Source organism: Sapajus apella, unplaced genomic scaffold (genome assembly GCF_009761245.1).
Source record: "Sapajus apella isolate SASKATOON/1434 unplaced genomic scaffold, GSC_monkey_1.0 scaffold6, whole genome shotgun sequence".
Lineage (NCBI taxonomy): Eukaryota > Metazoa > Chordata > Mammalia > Primates > Cebidae > Sapajus > Sapajus apella.
Genome location: NW_022436946.1, coordinates 27,129,382 through 27,141,396, shown reverse-complemented (window position 1 = coordinate 27,141,396; position 12,015 = coordinate 27,129,382). Strand labels below are relative to the sequence as shown.

The 12,015-nt window shown below is 40.2% G+C and overlaps 1 protein-coding gene across 3 annotated transcripts in view; it reads left to right on the top strand.

Annotated features, from left to right (window-relative positions):
• PKIB (cAMP-dependent protein kinase inhibitor beta) overlaps window positions 1-12,015 on the top strand; it is a 108,611-nt gene that overhangs the window by 77,207 nt on the left and 19,389 nt on the right. Inside the window, exon 3 of one of the 3 annotated variants that reach the window (XM_032274899.1) lies at window positions 475-576. The exons of the other annotated variants lie outside the window; for them this stretch is intronic. Coding sequence (XP_032130790.1) covers window positions 495-576 — 82 coding nt within the window. The 5' untranslated portion in view covers window positions 475-494. The remainder of the gene's footprint in view (window positions 1-474; window positions 577-12,015) is intronic. 3 annotated transcript variants of the gene reach the window in all.

The window sequence follows — 12,015 nt, the reverse complement described above, 5'->3', positions numbered from 1 at the left end:
TTCTTTCTTTCTTTCTTTCTTTCTTTCTTTCTTTCTTTCTTTCTTTCCTTCCTTCCTTCCTGCTTGCTTGCTCTTTCTTTCTTTCTTTGTTTCTTTCTCTGCACAAATTCCTTGAGAATATTTTGAGTTTGTAGCTAGGTGAAATTGGAGCTTTCAGTTTGTTTCTGTACAGGTGCAGAGCTTCTGGGTACATATGGGGAAACATTCAGGAGCTTAGTGGCCTTTCTCAGAAGTGGCTGCCCCTTCCTCCAGGGAGTGTGAGTCAATCTCTCCAAGGTTGAGGTCTATATCCAGTAAAGTCATTAGTCTATGGCTCAGATAGGGCTAGCAGGTCCACAATTGCAGGATTGGCCATTTGGTTTGCTGGTAGGCAGCAGTGCTGAGCCCAGGCATATTGGCTATGGGTTTTGCATTGGGAGATCATTTGAGTACCAAATGCTCCTTCTTCTCCCCACCCTTTTCTTTTTTCATTAGCACCTGTGCCACAGGCTACCATGGATGTGCACCTCAATACCCTTCGGAGTCAGGAGAGCAAAAGCAACAGCAGCTCCGGAAGCAGCAGCAGAGACCAGAAAGGTCACTACCTTTGCATGAACAACAATCACAACTAGGATACCATGCTCCATTCTCCATGGGGTGTCACCTTCCTTCCCACAAACCTCACACAGGGCTGTCTCTGTGCCTGTCCCATGGGTGTACCATTACAAGCAATGTCTGTATTGCTGACCCAAGCAGGCAGTGACATTCACCAGGCTAGACATGGTGACCAGAGAGCTCTAGCCTGAGCTCTGGTAAGCAGGACTGAAGAACTGACCGGTTAAGGCACTGTTTTCTCATTGCATTTATAAGCTGACGCCTCAGAGATCACCTGCCAAACACAGGCTGAACCTGACAGCATGTCATACCAGGGTATAGTTAACAACCATTTTCATCTTGGGGACAAGAGCATTGTAGAGTAAAAAGAGATGGCATACTACAGTGCCACATAGGCCATAGCTCAAGCCCATCAGCAATTAGCAGTTCTGTCTCATGTAGCCTTGCCATACCTCAGAACCAACTAGCCAAAGAACAATTAATTTTAGCTGAGTAGGTGCCTTCAGAAATGGCTGGGCATGTCACATGGTTCATAACACCAGTGGATTGTATTGCTTTCTGTCCAACCCATCAGTGAAGGAAAGATTCCTGTCCTGGAGATTCAGAGATGCCAAGACACCCAACAAACACCCAACATTGGACAAATGAGATCCACAGCAGTTTACTGGTCACACATACTCACCTCCCAAGGAGAGGAGCACTGCAGGCCACAGAGGAGCACATGGGGGTTGTAACCAGGAATAGTGTGAACAACCAGGGGCTGTGGGAATAACAGTAACAAGAGGGCGTGGCACCCCTGGGTTCCCACAAGAGGACATGACGGGCTTGTTTGAATAATTCTGTGGGCTTTCAGGGAACTGAAACCTATTACTCAGGGATAAGCAGGAACTGTGCTGGGTCCCTCTGACAAAGAGGGTTGTTTGACTAGGATATCTCATCCACTGGAATAAAATGGGAAGAAAAACTTGTGATAAGGCCACTCAAAACCTTCCCAATCTTACCAGATGTTGGAGCAGCATATAATATTGAGCCTTAATTTCAGGCCGTATAGCATGTGGAGGAATGAATCGTACAGATGATCATGAAATGTTTGAAATTTTACCCCAGAGAGAATAAGCTTTAATGTGGAAGTGAATGATTTTACTTTGAATCACAAGGTTGTTTTCTACTATGAAGGAAAAATGGGGACCTGTGTGTTAAAATAAGTTGTTAAAGAATAATGTGGTTACATTATTACATATCTGGGTTTTTCGTTGTTTTGTTTTTTGTTTTATTGTGATGGAATAACATGTATATCTTGCTATTGTTTGAATAATAAATAATTGGAACTAAGCTAGAACTTACTTTTCTGACATTGTGGAAAAATTAATGTCTTTAAAAACCACAAAAACCTAATACACAGCTATTTAAAATGCAGAGTAAAATATTTTGAAAACTTCTTAAAAATGATTGTCTGTGTTGGCAAATATATAAGAGAATTCTTTATGAGCCCAGAACAATGAGAAATCACAAATCTGGAGAGGCAGGTGAGTGTTATATCCAGAGGCTGATCTGGGTTCACTGGTAATTCACAACTTCCATTTTAAAGTGCCATGTTCTAGAGACAAGAGAAGAAACCTAGGTGAAAAATCAGTTTAGGTAACCAGAATAAGACTTGGATTTTTAAAAGTGACGTGCTCAGTAATATGACAAAACCCTAACCTCCAAGGAAGACAGTAAGGAGACTTGGCAGTCTTGACTTTGCCTTGGATGGAAAGGGGGAAAAGGCTCTCTTAATAACTTATGAACAAAAATGAAACCTCACATTAAGTGTGCAAATTTGCAACTGTGTAGTCTGTTATCTGGACAAAAGCCATGTTGAGAATATAAGGCTAACCAATCTGGTAGTACCCCAGACGCCCAGCAGAGGCAAATTCAGAGCTTAGGTAGAGGAAAATATTTTAACCCCATTTAACCCAGGTCTCACATAATTTTAAGAAAAAAGGTGGTTTGTTTTTGTTTTTTTGAGATGGAGTCTTACTCTGTTCCAGGCTGGAGTGCAGTGGCATGATCTTGGCTCACTGCAACCTCCACTTCCTGGGTTCAAGTGATTCTTCTGCCTCAGTCTCCTTAGTGTTCGGGATACAGGTGCACACCACCACACCCAGCTAATTTTTATATTTTTAGTAGAGACAAGGTTTGACCATGTTGCCTAGGCTAATCTGGAACTCCTGACCTCAGATGATCTGCCTGCCTTGGCCTCCCAAAGTGCTGAGATTATAGGTATAAACCATTGCACCCAACCTTAAGGAAAAAGTTTTTTAAAATCTGATCTCAGAACCCCGTGAAAGCAACCAAGGAAATAAGCCTCCATGAGAAAGATTCCACAAAAACAGTAAGCAATAGGATCAGAGTATAAATAATTTAGATATTGGAATTTTTCATAGAGAATTTTTTTCACTATTTGAGAAGAATATATTTTATTTTTAGTACTGTGGCATAATATGTAACTTTTTATAATAATAACTGTATATATGATGTAGCATAGGTCTTAATTGTATCATTGATCACGGTTATATGTTAAAATAGTTAACATTTTTATGCCGTAACATGAAACATGATGTCATGCACTTTTTCCGCCATTATTCATTTGGAATATATTCTACAACATGACCCAAAACATAAGAACTTGTGACTTATAACTTTTGTCTAAAGCCATAATTGTGCAATAATTTGCTACAGAAAGATTCAATTGACTTCTCTTATGAAACAAGTTTCACTGTATCAGTTCTATTGTTCTGTAAAATATCCTTTAAGTAATATAACATTTTAATGCATTGTGTATAATGTACACACGCATATTGTCTATGTACTGAACACATATTGTATATGATACTGTTATTTCTGTTTGTGAAAAATTTTTATAGCTTTACTATATTTGAGAAGAATAAGGATATTTCTTTTTATTTTTTATTTATTTTAAACTTACCGAATTTTAATGGGAAAATGCTTATGTCATATGTTAAGCAAACACAGCAGGAAACAGTACAGTATTTTGAAAACTATTTAAAACCCACACAAAAAAAAAAAGACTGGAAGAAGACAGTTGCTGTTGCATGATGAGATTATGGTTTTTATTTCAATGATTAAAACATTCCTTTATTAGTTTTACTATGAGGAAAAAATATGTAAGTATAAATGACTAAGTAATAAGATACTGTAATACAATGAACTAGACTTTAAAAAAAGCAAAGCAGATTGTCTAGAAATAAAAATATAATAATTGGAAATAAAAACAGTCTGTGGATTATGCAGCTGATTAGACACACCTGAAGAGAGAATAGTTAACTAGAAGATCTGAAGGCATTATGCAGAATGCAGCACAGAGAGATAAAGAGATGAAAAATATGAAGGAAAAATTGAGAGACATCATCAATAGAATGAGAGTGCCTATTTCCTATGTTTAGCCTTCCCAAGGAAATAATAAAGGATACAGGATAAATATTCAAGAGATAATGCCTGACCACTTTCCAGAATTGATGAAAGTCTCAAATTCAGAAATCCTAACAAATCTTAAAAAGGATAAACAACACCAAAAAGATAAACCCTTAAAACAAGCCAGAAAAAAAAGCTCTACATAAGAATGGCAATTGCATCATAAGTGCATTAGTCAGGTTCTTCAGAGAAACAGAACCTACATATAGATATATATTTTTATATATATATATATAAATAAAAATATATATCTACATATAGATATAGTATATCTTCATATTTCCTTGGGAAGTATAAATATATATATATATATTTATATACAAGTATATATATATTTATATATAAGTATATATATATGTGTGTGTGTGTGTGTGTATATATATATATATATATATATATATATGTCTACATATATAGATAGATAGAGAGAGAAATTGGTTCGTGCAATTATGGAGTCTGAGAAGTTATAAGACTTTGGCGGCCGGGCACGGTGGCTCAAGCCTGTAATCCCAGCACTTTGGGAGGCCGAGGCGGGTGGATCACTAGGTCAAGAGATCGAGACCATCCTGGTCAACATGGTGAAACCCCGTCTCTACTAAAAATACAAAAAATTAGCTGGGCATGGTGATGCGTGCCTGTAATCCCAGCTACTCAGGAGGCTGAGGCAGGAGAATTGCCTGAACCCAGGAGGCGGAGGTTGCGATGAGCCGAGATCGCGCCATTGCACTCCAGCCTGGGTAACATGGGTGAAACTCTGTCTCAAAAAAAAAAAAAAGACTTTGGCAAGCTGGAGACTCAGGAGGGCTGATAGTATGGTCTCATAACCAGGAGACCCATTGTTGTCCATTCCAGTCCAAGTCTGAGTTTAAGGTAGAAGATTAAAGACTGGAGACAGCTTGAAGACAGTCAGGCAGAGAAAGCAAATTCTCCTTCTATCTTTTTGTTCCATTCAGGATTTCAATGCATGGGATGTGGCCCATTCATATTGAGGAGGGCAATGTGTTTTATGCAGTCCACTGATTCAGATGTTTCATATTTGCAAACACCCTCACAGACACATCCTGAGTAATGGGTAACCAAGTATCTGAGCACCTTGTAGCTCAGTCAAGTTGACATGTAAAATTAGCCATCACAATCAGCAAACTTCTTAACAGCAAAAACAGAATAATGTGGAATAATATTGTGAGGTGCTTTCATCCTAAAATAGTATATTTGTAAGAATGAGGATGAAAATAGATTTTTCAGACATCAAAAAACTGTTGTTTCATAGTTCCCAAAGGAATTTCAAAGGCTGAACTCCAGGGGAAAAGGTGAATTATTTCAGAGGAATTGGAAAATGAAAAAAATGTGGAAATATAATGCCATTATATTGAAAACTAATTCTTAAATACTTACTAATTATTTGGATATGTAGTGTCATCATAGGGAGCTTGCTTTCAGTTGATGAAATAAAAACTCTGTGTGTGTGTGTGTGTGTGTGTGTGTGTGTGTGTGTGTGTGTGTGTGTTTAGAGAGATTAAATATAGCAGACTTGATCATTGAATCAGATGGAGGCTCATGCTTGAAATCCCAGTACCTTGGGAGGCCAAAAAGGGAGGATCACCTGAAGCCAGAAGTTTAAGACAAGCCTTGAACTCTACAAAAATTTTAAAAATTAAGCAAGTGTGGTGCTGCCCAACTGTAGTTCTAGCTACTCGGGAGGCAAACAGGACATTGCTTTTAGCTCAGACAGTTGAGGATGCAGTGAGTTGTGATCATGTCACTGCACTGCAGCCTAGGAAACAGAAGGAGACCCTTTCTAAAAATAAAATCTACCAGAAAGACATGATAGCCAAAAGCCATCTATTTAATAATCCTTATAATTTTTATCACAAATTATTATAAACAAAATCTGTCATTCCCATGAGCAAAAATTTTTCCACTAATATCTAATTTTGTGGTGCCTTTGTGAATCCTCCAAGATCATCATGGTTCAATGACCACATTAATAATCAAAACCTTTTTCACAAATCAATGGACAATAAGTGTATTTGTCTATTTGTAGAGCACCTATTTTACTTTTTTATTCTACTTGCCGACCCTTGAGGAATACCACACAGAATTAATAAGTAAGACTTTGTGAGTCATGAAGTCTGATAGTGTAAGTCCTTTACCTTTTCCTTTCGTTTTGAAATAAGAAGCTATTCTCAGTCTGCTGCATTTACATATGAATTTTTGAAATCAGCTTATTACTCCCATTATGGTAGATTTGCTTTAAAAAAAAAAAACTTCCCTGGCCGGGCGCAGTGGCTCACGCCTGTAATCCCAGCACTTTGGGAGGCCGAGGAGGGTGGATCACGAGGTCAAGAGATCGAGACCATCCTGGTCAACATGGTGAAACCCTGTCTCTACTAAATATACAAAAAATTAGCTGGGCATGGTGGCACGTGCCTGTAATCCCAGGTACTCGGCAGGCTGAGGCAGGAGAATTGCCTGAACCCAGGAGGCGGAGGTTGCCGTGAGCCGAGATCGCGCCATTGCACTCCAGCCTGGGTAACAAGAGCGAAACTCCGTCTCAAAAAAAAAAAAAAGACTTCCCCTTTTAATATGCTTTAATGGTTCTCCTTGACACCAGACTCTATTTTCAGAAAATGCATCTTATACACATTTGCTATGTGATTTAGAAATTTTCATGATTCCCTGGTGCTTAAAGGTTATGTTTACATATTTTAATGACATTTATTTTATTTGCAACTATGTTATGACTATGCTCCAACTCATTTTTCCAACTCCATGTGACATAACACTCCATGACAGTGAAATGTTTCCTTTTCTCTTATTTGGAACTTGCTTTTTACACTCCCCTATTTTAGCATACAGATATTTCTCTGGCTTGGTAAGCCTTTACATTCCCTTTCTACCTGTGTGGATTCCTCCCAAATTTTAAGGCTCTGTATGTGTTCTATAGCCTTTGTGAAGTATTCCTTAATCACCCCAAAATTAAACAACCATTTGTCTTTTACATTTCTACAGCAATTTTATTTATAACACTTATTTGAATATATCATATATTTACTTCTATTTTTACATTTCCTTTAATATGCATCTATTCAATCTGTAAAATGAGTTCACACACTCTTTCAGGGTGGGGACCATATATTAAGCTTCTTCGTGTGTCCCTACTGTTTCTACACAATGCTTAGTCTTATTTGTAACTGTTTCCCCATAGTCTTGCACTGAATGATGTATATAGTAGATTCTTAACAATATTTGATTGAATGAAGACTGAGACTGTGCTCAATAAATGTTTGCTGAGGTGTAATTGAAGGGGAAAATAATGAGTCGTCAGATGAAACGGGTTCCAATCTTGTCTCTGACACTTGCTAGCTAGGTTTCACCAAACAATTTTATTTCTATGTCCTCAATTTCCTCGCCTTTAAAATGAAGATAATAGTGATTAACCCACAGTATAGAATCACATGAACAAATTCAGTGCTTTAAAACAATGCATGCTTACCACGTGTATGCCATTTTTTGTATTATAAAAATCTTCATTACAGAACATTTGGAAAAATTAAAATTCAAAGATGAAAATAGAAATCATTTATAATAACATCACACAAAGAAAGTATTATAATTTCAGTGTATTTCCATTAAAATGTTTTTCTATACATGTATTTTAAAACTAATATATGCATAGTGGTTTTAAAGTTTTAAAATTTATTTTTTAAATATTTTGGATATTTTCATGGCCTCATTTGTCTATTATCATATAGTACTGAAGGACAATAGTAACATAATTTTGTACAAAAAGTTTTTACACAAGTTAAATGTATCGGCCAGGCACAGTGGCCCACACCTGAAATCCCAGCACTTTGGGAGGCCAAGGCGGGCAGATCACAAGGTCAGGAGATGGAGACCATCCTGGCTAGCACAGTGAAAACTCATCACTATTAAAAATACAAAAAATTATCCAGGCGCGATGGCACACACCTGTAGTCCCAACTACTGGCGGGGCTGAGGCAGGAGAATCAAAAACAAAAGCTCTGCTTTGTGGAGCTCACTTTGTACTGAAGGGAGACAGACAATAAGTAACAACTGCAATCATAAGCCAATGAGAATACATGTTAGAAGCTAATGAGTGCTAAGAGAAAGTAAGAGGAATCAAGCTGGAGGGAGGAGATGCAATTTTAAACAAGGTGGTTAAGGCAAGTGCCACTGAGAAAGCGGGACTCTCACCGTGTTATCTTTTGTGACTCTTTTTCCTCTGCCGTACTATCTCATTTTAATATTACTCAGATTAAGAATTTTTTTTAGGCATCATGAAGAAATCAGGAATTTCAATCCCATTTTAACCATTGGAGAGAACACTTAAACATGGTTTGTGTACGAAAGTACGTGAAAATTTCATTTTTAGGGAGAAGTCCTCTTATTGGCAGTGTAGGGGAGATATGGTTTTCTGTGACTGCTGACTTGTATGGTTCAGATGTTGCTTTGTGTGTTGGGAAGCAGATTCTAAATGATTTTTTAAATGCCTTTGTAAACAGTATCCACTTTCTGGAAATGTCTCAGAGTTAATTTTTTTTTTTTTGACATGAAGTCTCCCCCTGTTGCCCAGGCTGGAGTGTAGTGGCACGATCTCGGGTCACAGCAACCTCCTCCTCCTGGGTTCAAGTGATTCTGGCTCAGCCTCCTGAGTAACTGGAATTACATGCGGCCACCACCACTCCAGGCTAATTTTTGCATTTTTAGTTCAGACTGAGTTTCACCATGTTGGCCAGGCTGGTCTCAAACTCCTGACCTGAGGTGATCTGTCCACCCCAGCCTCCCAAAGTCCTGGGATTACAGGCATGAGCTATTGCTTCCAGCTGCATTAATCACTTTCTGGGGTCTTTATAGTCCAACATCAGAGGCTGTCTTTAGAGCCATGTCAACACTGTTGCTTAAAAGAATAACTGGTATGAAAAAGGAAGATGGCCGTTTAAGAACAGCTCAGGATTGCAGCTCCCAGTGAAAGCGCAGAGGGTGAGTGGACGCCGCATTTTTATTGCCCACAGATTAGGAAATTCCCAGGCGGAGGAGCTACACAGGTCACCAGCGTGGCTGTTTCGGCCAGCGCAGCTGTGCCGCCCAGCGCCGCTGCTTTGCCCCACATGGCTGCTTTGTCGGCACCCTGGAGCAGCGGTTCTCTGTACGAAATACACCGGTCTGGGTGCCCATCTGGCTGGCGATTGGAGCCACGGGAAATTGCCCATTTGTCTGTTTAAAAAGGGGACTGAGCAGGGAACCAGGACAGTAGATTCCAGGGGGGAAAAAAAAAAGTGCCACAAACCTCAGTGCCGCTGTTTAAGCCAGCACAGTGAGTGGCCGCAGGGGAAAACAAACAGACCCTGGTGCCTCTTCAACAGGCGACTGGAACACCAACTTAAAAAAGGCTCTGAGGCAGGGAGCCAGGCGATCAGGCTTGGCTGGTCTCACCCCCACAAAAGAACAGCAATCAGAAACTCTGGATTGAGAGTTTCACAGCAAGCGCAGCTGAACCCGGGACGGTCCAGCTCTAAGGGGGAGGGGCGTCCACCATTACCGAAGCAGCCCACCACGACGGAGGTTGTCAGACAATGCTGAGGCAGCCCACCGCTGCCAAGGCAACCCGCCATTGCTGAGGCAGCCCACCGTTGCCAAGGCAACCCGCCACAGCAGAGAGACTCTGTCTCAACAGAGGCGGGCCACCATTGCCAAAGCAGTTCTAACTACACCCATATAAACAGGACTGCAGGGAAGTTCACTCGGCAGCTGGGCGGAGCCCATAGCAGCTCAGCAAAGCCTCTACAGGCAGACAGTGACTAGGCTGCCTCCTTGCTGGGCAGGGCAGCTCTGAAGGAAAAAAAAAAAAAAGAAGGCAGCAGCATAACGGAAACTCATAAATAAAGCCCTAAAACCCTGGGACAGAGCACCTGGGAACAAAAAGCAGTTTATGAGTTCTGCTGCAGCAGACCTAAACGTACCTGCCCAGCAGCTCTGAATGAACAACAGAGCTCACAGCTCACCATTTGAGCTCCTATAAAGAAGAGACCGTCTCCTCAAGCAGCTCCCTGACCCCTATATATCCAAAGAGACACCTCATAAAGGAGAGATCAGATTGACACTAGGCAGGTATCCTTCTGGGACAAAGATAGCAGAAGAAGAAGACTGGTAACAACCCTTACTGTTCAGCTGCTGCTGCAGGTGAACCCCAGGCAAGCAGGGCAGGGCCTGGAGTGAACCTCAGCAGACCTACAGCAGAGGGGCCAGACTGTCAGAAGGAAAACCAAGAAACAGAAATAATCCCATCATCAACAAACAAAACATCAATCTGAAAGATTTGAGACCCAATCTGAAAGCCAGCAACTACAAAGTCGACAGGTGGATAAATCCTTAAAGATGGGAAGAAACAGTGCAAAAAGGATGAAAACACTCAAAACCAGAACACTTCTCCTCCTACAAGGGATCCCAACTCCTCATCAGCAAGGGAACAAGGTTGGAGGGAGAACGAGTGTGATGAAATGACAGAATCAGACTTCAGAAGGTAGTAAGAAGCTTCTGTGAACTTAAAGAACGTGTTCTAATCAAATGCAAAGAAACTAAGAACCTTGAAAAAAGATTTGATGAAATGCTAACGAGAATGGACAAAATAGAAAGGAATATAAGTGAATTAATGGAGCTGAAAAACACAACACAAGATCTTCGTGAAGTATCAACAGCCGAATTGACCAAGCAGAAGAAAGGATATCAGAGGTCGAAGATCAACTCAATGAAATAAAACGGGAAGGCAAGACTGGAGAAAAAAGGGTAAAAAGGAATGAACAAAATCTCCAAGAAACGTGGGACTATGTGAAAAGACCTTATCTACGTTTGATAGGCGTACCTGAATGCAACGAAGAGAATGAATCCAAGCTGGAAAATACTCTTCAGGATATTATCCAGGAAAACCTTCCCAACCTAGCAAGGCAGGCAAACATTCAAGTCCAGGAAATACAGAGAACACCACAAAGATATTCGTCAAGAAGAGCAACCCCAAGGCACATAATCGTCAGATTCACCAGGGTCGAAATGAAGGAGAAAATACTAAGGGCAGCCAGAGAGAAAGGTTGGGTTACCCATAAAGGGAAGCCCATCAGACTCACAGCAGATCTCTCAGCAGAAACCCTACAAGCCAGAAGAGAATGGGGGCCAATATTCAACATCCTTAAAGAAAAGAACTTTCAACCCAGCATCTCCTATCCAGCCAAACTAAGCTTGATAAGTGAAGGGAAAATAAAATCCTTTGGGAACATGCAAGTACTCAGAGATTTCATCACCACCAGGCCAGCTCTACAAGAGCTCCTGAAAGAGGCTCTACACATATAAAGGAACAACAAGTACCAGCTCAACTAAAGGGCAAAACACCCAGCTAGCACCAAAATGGCAGTATCAAATTCACACATAACAATATTAACCCTAAATGTAAATGGACTAAATGCCGCAATCAAAAGACACAGACGGGCAAATTGGATTAAAAGCCAAAACCCATCAGTGTGCTGTATCCAGGAAACCCATCTCACATGCAAGGATACACAAAGGCTCAAAATAAAGGGATGGAGGAAGATTTACCAAGCAAATGGAGAGCAAAAAAAAGCAGGAGTGGCAATTCTCATCTCTGATAAATTAGACTTTAAAGCAACAAAGATCATAAGAGACAAAGAGGGACATTACATAATGGTAAAAGGGTCAATGCAACAAGAAGAGCTAACGATCCTAAATACATACGCATCCAATACAGGAGGACCCAGATACATAAGGCAAGTTCTTAATGACTTACAAAGAGGCTTAGACTCCCACACAATAATAGTGGGAGACTTTAACACCCCATTGTCAATATTAGACAGATCAACCAGACAGAAAATCAACAAGGATATCCAGGACTTGAACTCAGACCTGGACCAAGCAAAC